General features: G+C 39.0%; 1 protein-coding gene and 1 non-coding gene across 3 annotated transcripts; both read left to right on the forward strand.

Moving 5' to 3' along the window:
- The first annotated feature begins 3,662 nt into the window (after positions 1-3,662).
- Positions 3,663-7,721, forward strand: LOC110897879. Of its 2 annotated transcripts, XM_022144610.2 has the most exons (3): positions 3,663-4,353; positions 4,668-4,849; positions 4,925-7,721. In XM_022144610.2, exons 2-3 carry the CDS (start codon positions 4,714-4,716, stop codon positions 7,636-7,638), a joined length of 2,850 nt encoding a protein of 949 aa, XP_022000302.1. In that variant the 5' UTR covers positions 3,663-4,353; positions 4,668-4,713; the 3' UTR covers positions 7,639-7,721. The 2 variants fall into 2 exon arrangements, with proteins under 2 accessions (XP_022000302.1, XP_022000303.1); XM_022144611.2 differs by lacking the exon at positions 3,663-4,353 and having other exon boundaries at positions 4,709-4,849; positions 4,939-7,721.
- Positions 7,722-16,378: 8,657 nt separating this feature from the next.
- On the forward strand, positions 16,379-16,485 carry LOC118486103. Its single transcript, XR_004877959.1, has one exon. It is a non-coding gene; the product is annotated as a small nucleolar RNA R71 (small nucleolar RNA).
- The last annotated feature ends 1,692 nt before the right edge of the window (positions 16,486-18,177 follow it).

Consider the following 18,177-nt stretch of genomic DNA (forward strand, 5'->3'; position numbering starts at 1 on the left):
GTCGTCATGTCGGCTTCTGGAAGCCGGACGTGAGTGTAACCTGCCATCGTATTGGAGTATACGGTTGGCAGGTGTGTGTTGTATTGGAGTAGGCCCAGCTTGTACGTTTGCTTCCGTACAAGCGCGGTTGTAAGCCGTTACCAGCATGTCAGTCTGCTGTTGGTACCAGGAGTGTAAGTCTACGCCTGGTGGAAGCACAGTTGGGGCCTGTGATAAGTCGTGTCCGAACGCAAAGGATGGGATCCTTTGGGTGGACGTGCCAATGTTTCCGGGTTGGGGGGTCGAAGGGTGGACCCCTGTTGGGACCGGGGGATTTGGGTTATCCGCATTGGTGTTTTGGTTATCAGTCATGATCTTGAGAGGGAGAGGGATGGATTAAAAAGTGCTAAGAGTAGCGGTGGGCGCCAATGATGAAACAATGGTTAACCGGGCAGGGTTAACACACTGGTCTCGTCAAGAAGGGTTAATCCCTTCCTCTCGGAGATCGCTGGCTGGGTCACCGGTGGATGATCTCCTGCACAAGGAAACAAGCCGTGACTCGTAACAAGGAGGATGGGGTGGGGGGTGCTCCTTGTTACCACTCTCCGGCGTGAGAATCAGTAGTTTGCTTGGGAAGCAAAGCAAGATTATAGTAGTAGTTAGAGTTGTGAAGAGATGATACCTCAAACCTGGTTTGGGGTCGGTATTTATAGCCGAGGAGTGAAGGAGGAGATTGATGGATGGGCTGACGACGAGCTGCACCGTTGCAGGTGTGTCAGTCTCGCCGGCCGTGGGGGTTACGCCACGTCAGCCCATTGCTTTAATAGCTCTGACAGGGGACTGTCGCCGGCGCCACTTGCCTCGTGGTGTCAGCCACTTGCCTGGCGTGTCAGTCCACTTGTTGGATATGCAGGGTGCGGTGCGAGCCGCATCGCTGCATGCGGTAACGTCTGAAGTTACCGCGTCTCCTACTTGTGATCAAGAAATACGCGAGATGCGGTGTTGGCCGCATCATCGTATGTGGAGACTATTTGCTCGCTTCCCTTGTCGTGACGAAAATGGCCATATGATGCGGTGCCAGCCGCATCGATATGCTCACCTCCTTTCGTACTTGGGTCAAGCTATTCATCTTCGAACCGAATGGGTTCGAAGGATGTGACCGCATGGGTGCGGTTTGCCTGCTGGTAGGGGTTTGTTTGATACGGGTAATGGTCGTTTTGGGACCATACCCCTTCACTATATATATACAATTGTTCTAAACTTCAACAAGTTTTATGAAAATTTGAACCTATTTAATTATCAATGCACCCGTTTTTATAAACCTCTTTTTGATGTTATAAACTTGTTTTAGTGATCATTTTCACATCTGCATATTTTGTTTATCTTTAACATATGTTTTCATTAAACAACTATTTTATCAACCTTAAATGACTTTGTAATACTTAATTTGGTTTAGTTTTACAAATTATGCGTTTATGGGCTTTAGACTGTAGTAGTATTTAAGGGATCTTAAAGTTATTTTAAACGCGGATATAGTTATCTTTAAACTCACACGCCCTACGTACACAAAGGTGTGTATGCACATGTTAACTCAGTATTCAACTTATTTTATTTGCCCAAATATGGTACAATCACATCAATCGCTTGTAGTTCATCTGTTTGCTTGGTCACGATTTGTTGTCGACTATTCATCCACCTTTGGACTTCTGTCTAATGTTTCTTGCTTGATTTTCTTTGTTTGTTTTGATTCTAGATGATTATTGAAGAATGTAAACTTACAAATAATTGTGTTTAATATTTATATTATATGTTTATATTTTTATATTTTACAATCAAATAACTTGTATCTCATAATATATTAATAATGCACCAACACAAAATGATTTTTTTGAACGGAAAATTTGGATCACTGACGAACCACTAGAGTATCATCGTGCCACCAACGGAACCACCCGATCATATCCATCTCCACTAGCCATAATGCATATACACCAATTTAGGAGGAAACCCAATAAATATGGGAAAAACCCCCTTGTGGGAATCGAACCCAGGACCTAAAGGTCCGTAATAAAGTTACAAAGAGGTTTGAGACGAAAATGTTGAGTTTTCCAGTCAAAAATGGGTTTTCCGGTCAAAAACGTTTTTTTTTTTGGGTGACCGGAGAGTTACGGCGTTAGGGTTCTGTTAGTCAGAGTCCAATGGAGGCCAAATATGTTAATAGTTGGGATTGCAGTGATTATTTTTTAAGTTTAGACCATTGGCGGCTAATGACAAATAGTTGAAATTATTAAAATCCAAAACTGATATAATGCACCAACACAAAATGATTTTTTTGAACGGAAAATTTGGATCACTGACGAACCACTGGAGTATCATCGTGCCACCAACGGAACCACCCGATCATATCCATCTCCACTAGCCATAATGCATATACACCAATTTAGGAGGAAACCCAATAAATATGGGAAAAACCCCATTGTGGGAATCGAACCCAGGACCTAAAGGTCCGTAATAAAGTTACAAAGAGGTTTGAGACGAAAATGTTGAGTTTTCCAGTCAAAAATGGGTTTTCCGGTCAAAAACGTTTTTTTTTTTTTTGGGTGACCGGAGAGTTACGGCGTTAGGGTTCTGTTAGTCAGGGTCCAATGGAGGCCAAATATGTTAATAGTTGGGACTGCAGTGATTATTTTTTAAGTTTAGACCATTGGCGGCTAATGACAAATAGTTGAAATTATTAAAATCCAAAACTGATATAGTTAACTAAGAAAATTAACCAAAGGGAGGAGGTAATGGGTTTGGGTCTCGTAAAGAGCAAAACTGCTCTAGGTTGATTTTTTTAACGACAAATTTAAATCACTGACGGATCACTATAGTATTATCGTGCCACCAACAGAACCACCCGATGATATCCAACTTCATTAGGCATAATGCCTTATACACTAATTCAGAAGAAATCCTAATAAATATGGAAAAAACCACACTTGTGAGAAACAAATACAGTACTTATTGGTCGCAAACAAAATGATTATAAAGGAAAGAAAAGATGTGTACAATAGCAGTCCACCAATTTTCTTGACTTTAGAAAATAAAATCATTTCTTTTTCTTTTCAAATAATTATTAGTCAATTGTAATCGACACGTACAATTATAAGCTATAGATGTGATGGCAACCTTTTCAAGAATGCCCATAACTCGTTCCATGCTAAATGGCCAAAAATTCTTTAATTCTCATTCATTTCCCACCAAACACCAAAAACAACACATACCATTGTCCAATTTTTCATATAGATCTTCATGCAAAACTCCAAAAAGAGTTGCATATTTGGGAGACACATTCTTAATTATTATTTTATAAAAATCTACACAAAAAAATAAATAAATAAATTCCCTTAAAGACCCCAAAAGTCCAAAACCATTTATGCATTAATCTAACACACTTGCTAATTACGTTAACTTCTAAAAACAAAAAATCAACCACAATATTTCACATATTAAAATTTCACACCTTTCATATATCTCAGGTTTCTTGAAAAGTCTCTTTATTTCTCAAGATAAAGATAAGGTCTGTCTGGTCTGTATTTCACTCTTAAGTCTTATCAGACGTTACCAATAACTTTGCTAACTTTTGAGATTTACCGGGTACGATTCTTATGGTATATATTTTGATTAGGGCCATTTAAAGTGATAACAAATGTAAGATTTATTCTGGAATAATATTATAGTAAAATTCCAAGATAACAGGTTTCAACTACAACAACTTAAGTTGAAAAAGTTTGAACCTTTGACACTAACAAACACAACCTCGTCAGATCCGTCTTCTTGTTGGTCCTATACATATCCCTCTGCTTTCTTTTCCTCTCTTTTTTTGTCAGCTCATTTTTTTCTCAATTTCCCAGACATATACATACACATATATATAGGTCCACACAGTGTAACATACAAGGGTTTAGTTGATTACTTCAGTTGATTCCTCTGTATGAACCAAAACCCTTAAAAAGATTTTCTTTCTTTCTTTCAATCTTTTCTCAAATCTTTCCCCTTTTTCCTCCATAAAATAAGGGTTTCTGTCAATTTTCTTAAATCTTTATCCAAAATGGCAAAAGTCTGCCTTTTAGTTCACTTTCATTACTTTAGAGATTAGTCTTCTTTCATCTTTGTATCTTCTTGCATATATTCAGGTTATAGATTCAGACATATATATAGATATATTTCTATTTGTGTCTGTTGACTTTCTTGTTGACTAGGGCAGATTAACAAGATTGGAGATTTGGGGTTTCTTGATTTATTGATTATTTGAGCAAGTGGGGTCTGCTTTGATTGTGAAAAGATTGAATCTTTGTGGGTGATTTGATGAGTTACATGGATATCCAGCAAGTAAGTGTTTTCTTTTTTTTTTTTCCCTTTTTTCTTCAGATCTGAAATGTTAATATTATTTTATAAAGTATTAATTAGAAGATTCTTTATGTTTGTATATAACTATATAAGTCTTTAGATCTGTATTGCCCCAAGATCTTGAACTGTGTTTGAATATTTTGAAATATTTGATTTTTTTTTTATATGAATCTGCTCTGGAAATCATTGTTTTCTGTTTAAATTTCCTGCATTTTTATCCCAGAAATTAAATGTTATTGCTGCTCTAATGATGTATTTTAGACCAGAAGTTTTGAAACATTCATGTTCATTTGCAGATGACTAAAAGTAAAATATGTTCTAAGAAATATTGATCATATAAACATGGATTTACGCGACGAAAGCGCAAGAATCGGATCGAACCTAAGGACCTTATCGTCTTCATCGTCGGTGTTCTTCTCCGCAAATCAATCACCATTCTTCTCTCCAAGGTCATCAACATCTTGGTTGCCAGCTGATGGTAAATATTCAAAAAATTAAACATTCTTTTAAATAATTTTAGCTGTTTCTAATGTATAATTTCGAATCTTTAAAGATGCCCTGGTTCAGGCAGCGAGTACGTCAAGTGATCTCCAAAACATTGAGCAGAAACCCGCCTCAACCGGCATTCCCACGAGTAATCCGTTAATATACCCCACGTGCCACGAAAACGAAGCGTTTGACCCCCGAGAGAAGTCAAAGAAAGTCCATAGAAGCCCAATATTGTCATTTACACCACCCTCGACCTCCTACTGTCCAACAAGATTAAGAAGCTTCGACGTGTACATAGGATTTCACGGGAGAAAACCGTTACTATCAAGGTTTGTAAACTGGCTTCGAGCCGATTTAGAAGTGCAAGGATTAAGTTGCTTTGTTACCGATAGAGCAAAATGTCGAAACTCGAGAAAACATAACATCGTAGAAAAAGCAATGGATGCGTCTACATTCGGGGTTGTTATATTAACAAGAAAATCGTTTAAGAACCCGTATACGATCGAAGAGCTAAGATTCTTCGCAAGTAAAAAGAATTTGGTCCCAATTTATTTCGATGTGGGCCCGGATGATTGTCTCGTTAGGGATATAGTCGAGAGACGAGGGGAGATATGGGAACGACACGGTGGCGAGCTTTGGCTTCTTTACGGTGGGTTAGAAACCGAATGGAAAGAAGCGGTCAACGGGTTGACCCGTGTTGATGAATGGAAACTCGAGGCCCATGATGGGAAATGGCGGGATTGTATTCTTCGGGCCGTGACACTTTTGGCATTGAGGTTAGGCCGGAGAAGCGTTGTCGAAAGATTAACTAAGTGGCGGGAAAAAGTTGAAAACGAGGAGTTTCCGTATCCGAGGAATGAGAACTTTATCGGGAGAAAAAAGGAACTTTCCGAGCTCGAGTTTATGCTTTTCGGTGATGTGATCGGGGACCGAGAACACGATTATTTCGAGCTTAAAGCGAGACCGAGAAGGAAAAATTTGATTCATAACTGGGGTAGAAGCAATTCGATCGATGAACACAGAAGAGAGGTGAAACCGGAGGCTAGAAGTCGGAGGAGAAAAGGAAAAGAACCGGTTGTTTGGAAGGAATCCGAGAAGGAAATCGAGATGCAAAATACCGATCTTTCGCCAAAACCGAAATCCGGGAGGCGAAAACGGGCGGTTAAAGTTGTGTACGGTAAGGGAATCGCGTGTGTGTCTGGTGACTCGGGTATTGGTAAGACCGAACTACTTCTTGAATTCGCGTATCGGTTTCATCAAAGGTACAAAATGGTGTTGTGGATCGGTGGTGAAAGCAGATACATTCGACAGAATTATTTGAATTTATGGTCGTTTTTAGAAGTCGATGTGGGAATTGAATCGGGTTTGGATAAGAGTAGAACGAAAAGCGTTGAAGAACATGAAGAAAACGCGATAGCAAGTATCCGAAAAGAGCTTATGAGGAACATTCCATTTTTGGTAATAATCGATAATTTAGAGTCCGAAAAAGATTGGTGGGATCATAAACACGTTATCGATCTTCTTCCTCGTTTTGGTTGCGAAACTCATGTTCTTATATCTACACGGCTCTCGCGGTTGATAAATATGGAACCGTTACGGCTTTCGTACTTATCGGGTGTTGAGGCTATGTCTTTGATGCAAGGAAACGTAACAGACCGCCCGCTTTCGGTCTCAGAAATAGATGCGTTACGCACGATTGAAGAAAAACTCGGGAGGTTGACTTTAGGTTTGGCCATTGTCGGAGCGGTTCTCACTGAGCTTCCGATAACCCCGAGTCGGCTTTTGGAAACGATCAACCGAATGCCATCGAGTGGAAGAGAACGAGAGAGTCATACTTTACGGAGAAATACGTTTCTTTTGCAGCTTATCGAGGTGTGTTTCTCGATATTTGATCACGCAGACGGTCCAAGAAGTTTAGCAACTCGAATGGTTCTCGCAAGTGGATGGTTCGCACCGGGTCCAACCCCGGTTTCATTACTAGCTCTAGCCGCTAAAAGGATTCCAGAAAAGCATCACCGGACTCGTCTATGGCAGAAGATTTTACGATCGTTAGCGTGCGGGTGTTCATCTTTATACGACAAGAAATCCGAAACCGAAGCGTGTTCGGTCCTGTTACGATTCAACTTAGCTAGGAGTTGCACTAAAGACGGTCACATCCGGTTTAACCAGCTGGTAAAACTATACGCTCGAAAACGAAGCATCCCAGGGACCGCACACGCGGTCGTGCACACAATTGTTTCTCAGGGTACAATCATCCACCACTCGGACCACATTTGGGCCGCGTGTTTCTTATTACTCGGGTTCGGAACCGACCCAGTGGTAATCGAAACCAAAGCTTCCGAATTACCATTTCTTGTGAAAGAAGTAATCTTACCGCTGGCTATAAGAACCTTTATCCGGTTCTCACGGTGCACAGCCGCGTTAGAGCTTTTACGGTTGTGCACCAACCTACTCGAAGCAGCCGACGAAGCGCTCGTGACACCTGTCGAAAAATGGTTGGATAAATCGCTGTGTTGGAGACCGGTCCAAACCGATGCTCAGTTAAACCCGGGGTTATGGCAAGATTTAGCGCTTTCGCGTGCAACGGTTCTCGAAATTAGGTCAAAGTTGATGGTTAGAGGGGGGCAATTTGATATTGGGGATGATTTGATTCGGAAATCAATCTTTATTAGAAGTTCTATATGTGGTGAAGATCATCCAGACACTGTAGCTGCTCGTGAAACTCTTAGTAAACTTACAAGACTTTTAGCCAATGTTCAAATTCATACTTCACCCTAGATTTATTTATACACCAATAAATTTTTTATTGAATTTAGAGAAAGTTTATACCATTTTTGAGCTGCATTTACGTTTCTGTTTCATCATCTTTGTGTATGAATTGACCATTTTTGGAGAAACCGTCGTTGAATATAAATCATCTGTCGTTGGGCGTGAGTGATTTTGAGTCATGATTCATCATCAAGCATACCAAGTAGGCAAGTACCACAATGCGACGACACTTGTATTTTAGCGTGAGTGTGAGAGTAAATAGGTCCGTTAAATTACAGGTGGTATTAGATGCACAGTTGTAATATGTTGGGTACTTTTGTAATATCATTGTGTGTTTATGCGTAAGATTTGAACACACCGTTTGTAACCAGTTAAGACATATGTTGTAATTCCAGTGTAATTTCTGTTATAATGTATTTTTTTAAAAATTTCAAAACTATACTTATTATTTTTATTTTACGGTAATAAAGTAAATAAAAATTTTTAAGTTTTAAGAAGTTGATTTAAGTATAAATATAAAATGAAAATTAATAATAATAACAACTCTACACTCCGTACACCTCTTACGAAAATTTTATTTCGTATTTAATATTTATTTTGTATGTATATATGATATGATTCAATGCGTTATTAATAGCTGTAAAATATTAAATTAATTAGGCACACTTGCATTATTAAATATGAAGCTTTTATATTTATGAATTATTTTGTTGGGTCGTAACAACTCACTTCCACCACCCCCACGAGTTTGAAGGCTGAAGCGTGCGCCGTCCAATATCCATTCCCCGGTCGTCATCCCCATAAATTTTAGTGACACTTCCGTATAATGCTAGCTTTAGGTTGCACGGTGTGGTCGGTATAATCAATCGGTAAACATGTTTACCGAATAGGTAAACCAATGCCAACCAACTTTGCCGATCCCGTTTAATGAAATGGAGGGTGTTTTCGATGAACCTTCACTGAATCGGGGAGAGGGAGGGAAGGGGAGATAGAGAGGGGTGTGTGGTGGGGTCCATGTCTTCTCAAACAATCACACATTTTTTTTAAATAGTTTACTTATTCCAAAGTGTCTAACCACCGCCAACGTTTTTGAACAATAGCTAAACAAAATAGGCAGATATCGAACGGATTAGTCCAAACGTTATGTGATGTGTTAATCATATGAAAAAGCACGTTTTGACGTATCCAATTGAACTCAATGTATCCTATAGTTGCATTGCGATTGGATCAAAACGTAATGTAAATGGAATTTATATCTTACAATCATAACGTATTATACGCGACCCGACTAACTCGAATTTATATTGTCAAGGCAAAAAGTCTCGAGGGAGTCAAAGTGGCATTTACAAAGTTCATAAAAAGTTAAGTGGTTCAAAATTGCATTTCGTAAACTTAAGGGCTAAGAAATGGTAAAGATAAAATTTGATAAAGTTCTGGGGTAAGAAGTAAACTATAACAAAGTTGGGGGCTGAAAAGGAAACTACCACAAAGTTGAGATGTCAAAAGCAAAATATTTGTAAAATGGAGTAGTAGTCAAGGGACTAAAATTGCAACATTGTGAAAGTATAGGAGAGGGGAGGCAAAGCCGGTGGGGTTTCCACCGACTTTGTGTTTAAAGAGTATACTAGTAATAAAACCTGCGCGCTTTGCGGCGCGGGTACCTCGCAAATATCGAACGAATTAGTTCAAACGTTATGTGATGTGTTAACCATATGGAAACGCACGTTTTGACGTATCCGATTGAACTCAATGTATCCTATAGTTGCATGGCGATTAGATCAAAACGTAACGTAAATCGAATTTATATCGTACAATCATAACATATTATACGCGGCCCGACTAACTCGAATTTATATCGTCAAGACAAAAACTCTCGAGGGGTTCAAAGTGACATTTACAAAGTTTATAAAAAGTTAATTGGTTAAAAATTGCATTTTCTAAACTTAAGGGCTAAGAAAGGGTAAAGATAAAATTTGATAAACTTTTGGGGTAAGAAGGAAACTATAACAAAGTTTGGGGCTGAGAAAGAAACTACCACAAAGTTGGGGTGGCAAAAGCAAACTATTTGTAATATGGAGTAGTAGTTTAGGGACTAAATTTGCTATTTTATGAAACTTTGAAGGTGTCAAAGTTAAGAGGCTAAAATTACAACATCTGTAAAAGTCGAGGGGAGGAAGACAAAACCAGTGGAGCTTCCACCGACTTTGTCTTAGAATTTCTGATATGTAGAAGCTTTTGTTAAGAATTTCAAGTTCTCTTGAAAAAAAAAATTATGATATAAAAATTCATGTTTTTTTTTTTCTTCAGAATATGTACAGCTTCGTATGATTAGCATGTATTTGTTTTATCATTCAGAATAAGGTGTAAGATTAAATATAATATTTAATCTAGTAGTCATTATAATTATTTATATTATATAGATCGAAATATATAATGACTTATTAAATAATTAGTTGGTAATTGTTGATTGGCCGTATTACCCTTATTAACTAATTGGGTTTCCTCTTAGGTGCATACATAAGGAGACTAATGTAAAGGTTAAAAGGTTACATAAGTTACCCAACCTAATTACTCATAACATAAAATCGGCCTCCCTCTCCATAACCGAACTCCCATTTGGTTTTCATCAACACCATCATTAGATTGCATCCTAAACAGAAACCAGATCACCTTGACAAGCATGTCGACTTCGATGGCCGCATCACTTACTGGAGACTCTGTTGGTATGTTTGCAATCACGGGTATGTTTTCATGTTTTCTATTATGCTTAAAACAGAACTGATTAACATAAGGATTAAAATATTAGGGTCAGGATCAAATAGGAAGTTTATTTTGGCTAGGAAGGATAGAAAGCAATAGGATTATGACATGTGACAAAATTTAAAATAAAGAGCAAGAGTATTTTAGTTAATTTTACCAAATCTTCTTCTTTCTTCTCTCTATAACTTTAAAACCCACCATTTTCAAAACTCACAATCTTCAACCTTTTCTTCACTTTCTATCTCAATAAATCACTACATTATAGTGCGATTTTCGTCACCAATCAATGATTCAAACACCCAATCAACGTGTTCTTTAACTTTTTTGAAGAAACTCAATTTAATTTCATACAATATCTCATTTTTCCTGTGATTTTGAAGCGAATCACTAGATTCGTTCGATTCGATCGTTGATAAGTGTTTCTAACATTCAAATTTCGTCAATCGTTGAAGAAATCTGAAGAAAATCGCTTCGATCTATGTAAGAAATTTTCGAATTACATTTTTACGATTTGGGTTTTTGAATTGAGTCATTGCGTTTTACAAAGTAATGAAAAAACACCATTTTTTTGTATTTTTAGTTTATTGGGTTTTAGAAACAACACATTTTATTGTGTTTTTAGTTCATTGCGTTTTAGGTAAACACATTTTTATGTGTTTTTATTCCATTGCGTTTTAGAAAAAACACTTTTTTTTGTGTTTTTATCTATTACGTTTTAGGAAAACACATTTTTATGTGTTTTTTTTTGTCCAACGCGTTTTAGAAAAATACATTTTGAAGTGTTTTTAGTCTATTGCGTTTTAGGTAAAACACATTTTTATGTTTTTTAGTTCATTGAAGTGTTTAGGTGCCTTGTGCACCTAAACCAATTTGTATAAACATTTTTCAAATGTGTCTGATGCGTGTCAGTGTGTATATATTTTAGATGTATATTTTAAGCCCTTTTTACACTTTTAGCCAAGTTTTAAATTTATAAAACACGATATTTACTAACACTAAACACACATATGGGCAAGTGCACCCATCGTGGACGTAGTATAGTGTTGGTAAGATACCGAGGTCGTCCAAGGACACAAGAGCTTTTATTATCGGATTATCCTCAACGTCTAACCAAATCAAAATGTTAGAAAAGATTTTTAAACTAAGAAAATAAAAACTAACTAAATGCTGAAAAAATAAAATAAAAATAAAAACAGATAGACAAGATGAATCACTTGGATCCGACTCGTGTATTATATAACCTTTGATTATTTTCGCACTTTTGCACTTGTTTAAAAGATTATCTTAGTTATTGTAGTAGGCCCCTCTTTTGAAGGCGACGTTACCCTCAACTCAGTAGTTGAGTCAGCAAGGATACAATCCTAAAGGGTCGGATTATTGAAAGATAATGAATTAAGTTATTAATGCAAATTATGGTAGGCCCCTCTTTTGGAGGTGACGTTACCCTCGACTAAGTAGTCTGAGTCAGCAGGGATATAGTCCTAAATAGCCGGGTTAGAGTATTAATAGTAGTTAACTTATGAGGGGGTCAAAGAGTTTGGATCCTCGCCATCCAATACCTATGGGCATTGAAGGAGATCCTACTAAATTTGACCCAGGTCCCTTGCAGGACCTCTAAACGCTGAACAAGGGCAAGACCCTTACCAAACCGTTCCCTTAACCCCCGACCAGGTAGCCAACATACCTCCATATAGACCGTGAAGATATGAATGGTGAAAATCTTTTATTTATATAGACAGTAAAATAATGCCAAGACACCACGGACAAACGATAAGGAAAGATCACCTTCAACATAAGCAACTAGTTATTAAAGTCATTAATACAAAACCAAATAAAAAGTACAAAAGATTAAAAATAAAAAGTATTATACTAAACACTTGTCTTCACCAAGTGATGTAAGAGACTTAGGCAAACATGGCCTTGATTGTCAAGAACTCTTACGATCAATCTTGGATCCCGAGACGACTCACACACTCTATGATGGACAATGGATGATGGTGGTGGATGATGGTGTTGTGATGGTGGTGGGTGGTGGATGAAGTGTGAGAGAGGTGGTGTGCCAAGGGATGAGTTGCAATGAAACCAAGCACTCCTATTTATAGGCTGAACAGAAGGCTGGGCACGGCCCCGTGTCCGCTGGGCACGGCCCCGTGCCTGTCTGACACTCTCTCTCTTCATTAATTTTAATTCGCAATTACAATTAATGCGCCTGCAGTACTTTCGCCACGCCCCCGTGTTCACTGGGCACGACCCCGTGGTGGGCAATAGAAGCTTCTACTGGTTTGTCTTTTATGCTGCTTCTTGGGCACGGCCCCGTGCTGGCTGAGCACGGGGCGTGTTCAGTCTTCTGCCTTCTCTATTTTGCCTGGGAGGATGCTGTCGAGGGGTCGGACAATCCACTTATGTTCCTTTTCTTGTATTTATGTTAGATTTAGCTGTCTTTTTGCTTCTTTTGTTAATTTGAGCTCATTTAATCCCGAAAATACAAAAGGAAGACAAAAAACTCTTTTTCCAACATTAGTACTAAAAAAGGGTTAGTTTTATGCCTCATTTGATGTAATTTATATGTTGCATTTTACACACATCAAATACCCCCACACTTGAATCTTTGCTTGTCCTCAAGCAAAACTCTTTAATATGTGGCTTTCACTCCCAAATGGAATGGGTAGAAGAGAAGGTTTTGGCTTGTCATAGAGTGCCGGGAATCCAAGGTCTTTATTGGGTTTTATTTTTATTTATTTACAATCCTATTCGTTATGATTTATTTAGAACGTTTCATAAGATAAATTACTTATTTGGGCATGGCATGCCTTTTTAAAATTCCATTTATATACAAGTTCACATACTTCACGGGAGAAATCACTCACACTCGGCCGAAGGTGTCTTTTTTTAGTGAATCACTCGAGAGCGGCATGGAACTTATTCCTACCATAGGCTTGTCAAGCAATCAATCCTACTCCTTTTTAACTTTTTACCTTTGTAAATATCAAGAGGACTTTTTGGGTAAAGGCTTGGGCTAAAGGTGGGTAGTTGGGTTAGTGGTTAGTAGAAAAGGGCGAAAATCGTAAAAAGCGTCGGTTTTCATAAAACATTTTGTTTTAGTGACTTTTTATTCTTAATGAAATATTTCTTCAAACAAGCTTTTATTTTAAGAGCTTTGTTTGTTTGTTTCTAACTTCATTGGTTTTTTTTTTAGTCACATGAAAACCGAGCTTGTTACTAAAATAAAGGGTAAAAATAAAAAAGGGTTTTTTGGTGGGTAAAAGGGTTTTTAGGGTAAAGAAATGAAAGGTTTAGGCTCAAAGGGGTTAACTAGGGGGAGTTTTTGGGTAGGTGAAAAGAAAAAATAAAAATAATGGTTTTGAAAGAAAAAGGGTTAGTCCTAATGCCTCCATCATTTACTTACTTGGGTTTAAGTTGGTAAGGACCGGGAATGAATCGTCGTGGCAAGTTTTAGAGTCGTAAGAACCAAGCGGCTATTCACACAAGAAACGAAAAATAAGCATTTAGCGTAAAGATGTATATTTGTATGCTCAATGAAGGCTCGAAACTCACTTTTTGTGGGAATGGGTTTTTCTATGTGATCAAGTATATATAATCGAATTTTAACTAAGTTTGTCATGTCGTTTCATAATTTTCTTATGTTAGTTCTTTTTATCACGACGCTATTGGTTGTAAATTTGTAAAGATATAACCTTGTTAGTCTTAGAATTCCCAACTTAAACTTTAGACAAGTAAAAAAAATTGAAAATTTTTGAAAAAATTTGGGGTGATTAGCGGTTGCAATAGAGTTTTGTGTAAGGCTTGTTATTAGGACTTGCAAAATTTCAAGGTTTTAGCATCCCCCCACACTTAAATTACACATTGTCCTCAATGTGTCCCAAAAATAAATTTTTAGGTTGATTAGATGTGTAACATGGTGTTAAAAGCAAAAATTTATGTTACTGGCAGTCTGGACACGGCCCCGTGGGGACTGGGCACGGCCCTGTGCTCAGGTGCCAGTAACGATAATTAAAGAAAAGAAACAGAATCCTGGACACGGGGGCGTGTCTGATGAACACGGCCTGTGTCCAGTTACCTGAACTGGGCATTTTTCTGCAGGGTGTTCAGCACGGGGCCGTGTTGGTTGGGCACGGCCCGTGCTGAACCTACTGTAACAGAGAAATTGTTGACGTGTGGCCTTGTTCTTGTGCATGGGGCCATGTTTCTCATTTCCCTTATCATCCTTTACCACCATGAGTGTGTTTTATTCCTGCAAATTAAAACTAAAAGATTAAACTAAACTAAGGATAGTTCTGCGGAATGCCTCCCTGGTGCGCCACGTTTATAAGGGTCCTTGGCTAGACCCAAGGTGAGGTTATATATTTTCTGAGTGGGATGTTTTGCATCCCATATTGCACCGTCGGAGAGCAACATCCAAACTCGAATCAATAACCTTCATGTAGTTGACCGGGTCATCGTCCTCTATTCTCTTCCCAACCCCGAACTTTACTTCCTCATCCCCGTACCTTAAGGTGAGTGTTCCGTCATTCATGTCCACCACTGCTTGTGCGGTGACGAGAAATGGTCTCCCTAGTATGGGGGGGACTTCGGTGTCTTCTTCCATATCAAGTATGACAAAGTCGGCCGGGTAGACAAATTTGTTTACCTTTACTAGGATATTTTCGATGACACCTTGCGGGAATTTGACGGATCGATCAGCAAGTTGTATGCTCAATTTTGTGGGACTCGTTGTTCCTAGGCCGAGTCTTTTGAACATTGATGAGGGCATGAGGTTAATGCTAGCCCCAAGGTCGACTAGTTCATTACGAACGGGGGAGTCCCCGGTCGAGCAAGGAATCGTGAAGCTTCCGGGATCGATTTTCTTTTGGGGGAGTTTGTTGAGTACGAGGGCAGAGCATTCTTCGCCTAAGTTAACTAATTGCAACATTTCAATTTTCCTTTTATGAGTGAGGAAGTCCCTCATGAACTTAGAATATTTAGGCATTTGGGTTAGGACATCAATAAAAGGAATGTTGACATGCAATTGTTTTAGTAGACTTTCGAATTTTGCGAATTGCTCATTGGTCTTTTGACGAATTAACCTACCGGGGTACGGAACTCGAGGAGCCTTGGTAGGCTCTAATGATGGAGGGGAATCCTTCTCTTGTAGAGGCGGTGGTATAGTCTCCTCTGTCGGCGGTGGCGCTTCCGTAGGCCCCACGATGCGGTTTCATAATGTGATGAGATGGACTTGCACTTTTGGGTTTGTTTCGGTATTGCTTGGTAATGCGCCTTGTGGTCTCTCGGAAAAATTTTGGGATAGTTGACTTAATTGTTTTTCTATGTTTTGAATACTAGCTTGTTGATTTCTAAAATTTGATTCTAATTGTAGAAACATTTCCGAGTTTTTCTTTTCAGTGTCGGAGATGAGGCGAGATATAGTATCTTCAAGCCTCTCTCGTCCACCTTGTTGTTGAGAGAAATTTTGTGACTCATTTCTTGGTTGTTGAAAGTTTGTTCGTTGGTTTTGTTGGTTACTACTATTGCCGGGTTCTCTCCAACCAAGGTTAGGATGATTTCGCCATCCTTGGTTGTAGGTGCCCGTTGAGGACCCGACGGCCTAGGTCTATTATCAATGTAGTTTACCGACTCTTGTTGATCGTCTGTTTCTTTCATACAACTCCAATTTTCATGTGGCCCACCACACCCTTCACAAGCCATAACCGAGACTGTTTTTGTCGTTTCCAATTTTTTTATTTTCGAAGAAAGGGCCTCGATTTGGGCTTGTAAAGAAGTGCTTTCATCAACCTTATGGGCGCCCGGAGCAATAGATTTATTGCCTCGGGGAGTGTGCCACTGAAAATTGGTTTGAGCAATTTCTTCAATTTGATTATATATTTCATGCGGGCGGCGAGTACCTAAAAGTCCCCCGGAGCTAGAGTCAAGTATCTGCCTCGTGTGTGGCAACAACCCATTATAGAAAGTGGATACTTGTTGCCATATCGCAAGGCCGTGATGTGGACACTTTCGCAATAGCTCCTTGAACCTTTCCCAAGTTTCATATAAGGATTCCCCGTCCTCTTGTGAATATGTATTAATTTCAGTCATTAATTTAGCCGTTTTAGCGGGAGGGAAATACTTATATAGAAATTTTTGGGCTAGTTCATCCCAGTTGTTTACCGATCCAGATGGGAGGGCGTTAAGCCAAGCTTTTGCTCGGTCTTTTAGTGAGAAAGGAAACATTCGAAGGCGGATGGCGTCATTTGATGCTCCATTGATCTGAAAAGTATCACATATTTCTAAGAAATTAGTAATATGTAGATGGGGATCCTCGTCCGCAAACCCATGAAAGGTTGCGGAGTTTTGAAGCATCTGTATCAAATGCGGCCAAAGTTCGAAGTTATTGGCTTCTACATTCGGTGCGTTGATAGCGGCACCGAGATTACCTACGGTGGGTCGTAGATAATCCATGAGGGTACGTTGGTCCGCCATTGGAAGTGGATTCCCCGAAACTTTCTCTTGGTTTTTGGCTTTTAGTCTTTTTCTGAGAAAGCGTTCGGGTTCTTCTAGAGGTTCTTTTATGTCCTTATTAGAACTGGAGCTCATACACTACGTAGGGGTGGCGTCTGGTTCCGAGTCCTGCAATAAAAACAGAAAAGAATGCTGGTCAGAAGGTTCACCACGGCCTCGTGCTCAATGAACACGGCCCGTGGTCGGAGTTACAGTGTTTGTTTTCCAAATCCCAGTTACTGGAGAGTTGGACACGGCCCCGTGTTGCACCGACACGGCCCCGTGCTCAACCTTCTGTAACTTGAAAAACTAAAAACTGCCAGTAACAATGCTGGGCACGGCCCGTGCTAAGCTCTGCAGAAGCTGAAAAACTAAGAAAATCCTAAAAAATAAAAAAGAAAAATAAAAATATGATTAGGCCGTTGATTCCTAACTTTCTTAAATCCTTGTGTCCCCGGCAACGGCGCCAAAAACTTGATGCGTGTCAGTGTGTATATATTTTAGATGTATATTTTAAGCCCTTTTTACACTTTTAGCCAAGTTTTAAATTTATAAAACACGATATTTACTAACAGTAAACACACATATGAGCAAGTGCACCCATCGTGGACGTAGTATAGTGTTGGTAAGATACCGATGTCGTCCAAGGACACAAGAGCTTTTAGTACCGGTTTATCCTCGACGTCTAACCAAATCAAAATGTTAGAAAAGATTTTTAAACTAAGAAAATAAAAACTAACTAAATGCTGAAAAAATAAAATAAAAATAAAAACAGATAGACAAGATGAATCACTTGGATCCTACTCGTGTATTAGTATAACCTTTGATTATTTTCGCACTTTTGCACTTGTTTAAGAGATTATCTTAGTTATTGTAGTAGACCCCTCTTTTGAATGCGACATTACCCTCAACCCAGTAGTTTGAGTCAGCAAGGATACAATCCTAAAGGGTCGGATTATTGAAAGATAATGAATTAAGTTATTAATGCAAATTATGGTAGGCCCCTCTTTTGGAGGTGACGTTACCCTCGACTAAGTAGTCTGAGTCAGTAGGGATACAGTCCTAAATAGCCAGGTTATAGTATTAATAGTAGTTAACTTATGAGGAGGTCAAAGAGTTTAGATCCCCGCCATCCAATACCTATGGGCATTGAAGGAGATCCTACTAAATTTGACCCAGGTCCCTTGCAGGACCTCTAAACGCTGAACAAGGGCAAGACCCTTACCAAACCTTTCCCTTAACCCCCGACCAGGTAGCCAACATACCTCCATATAGACCGTGGAGATATGAATGGTA

Source organism: Helianthus annuus, chromosome 13 (genome assembly GCF_002127325.2).
Source record: "Helianthus annuus cultivar XRQ/B chromosome 13, HanXRQr2.0-SUNRISE, whole genome shotgun sequence".
Taxonomy (NCBI): Eukaryota; Viridiplantae; Streptophyta; class Magnoliopsida; order Asterales; family Asteraceae; genus Helianthus; species Helianthus annuus.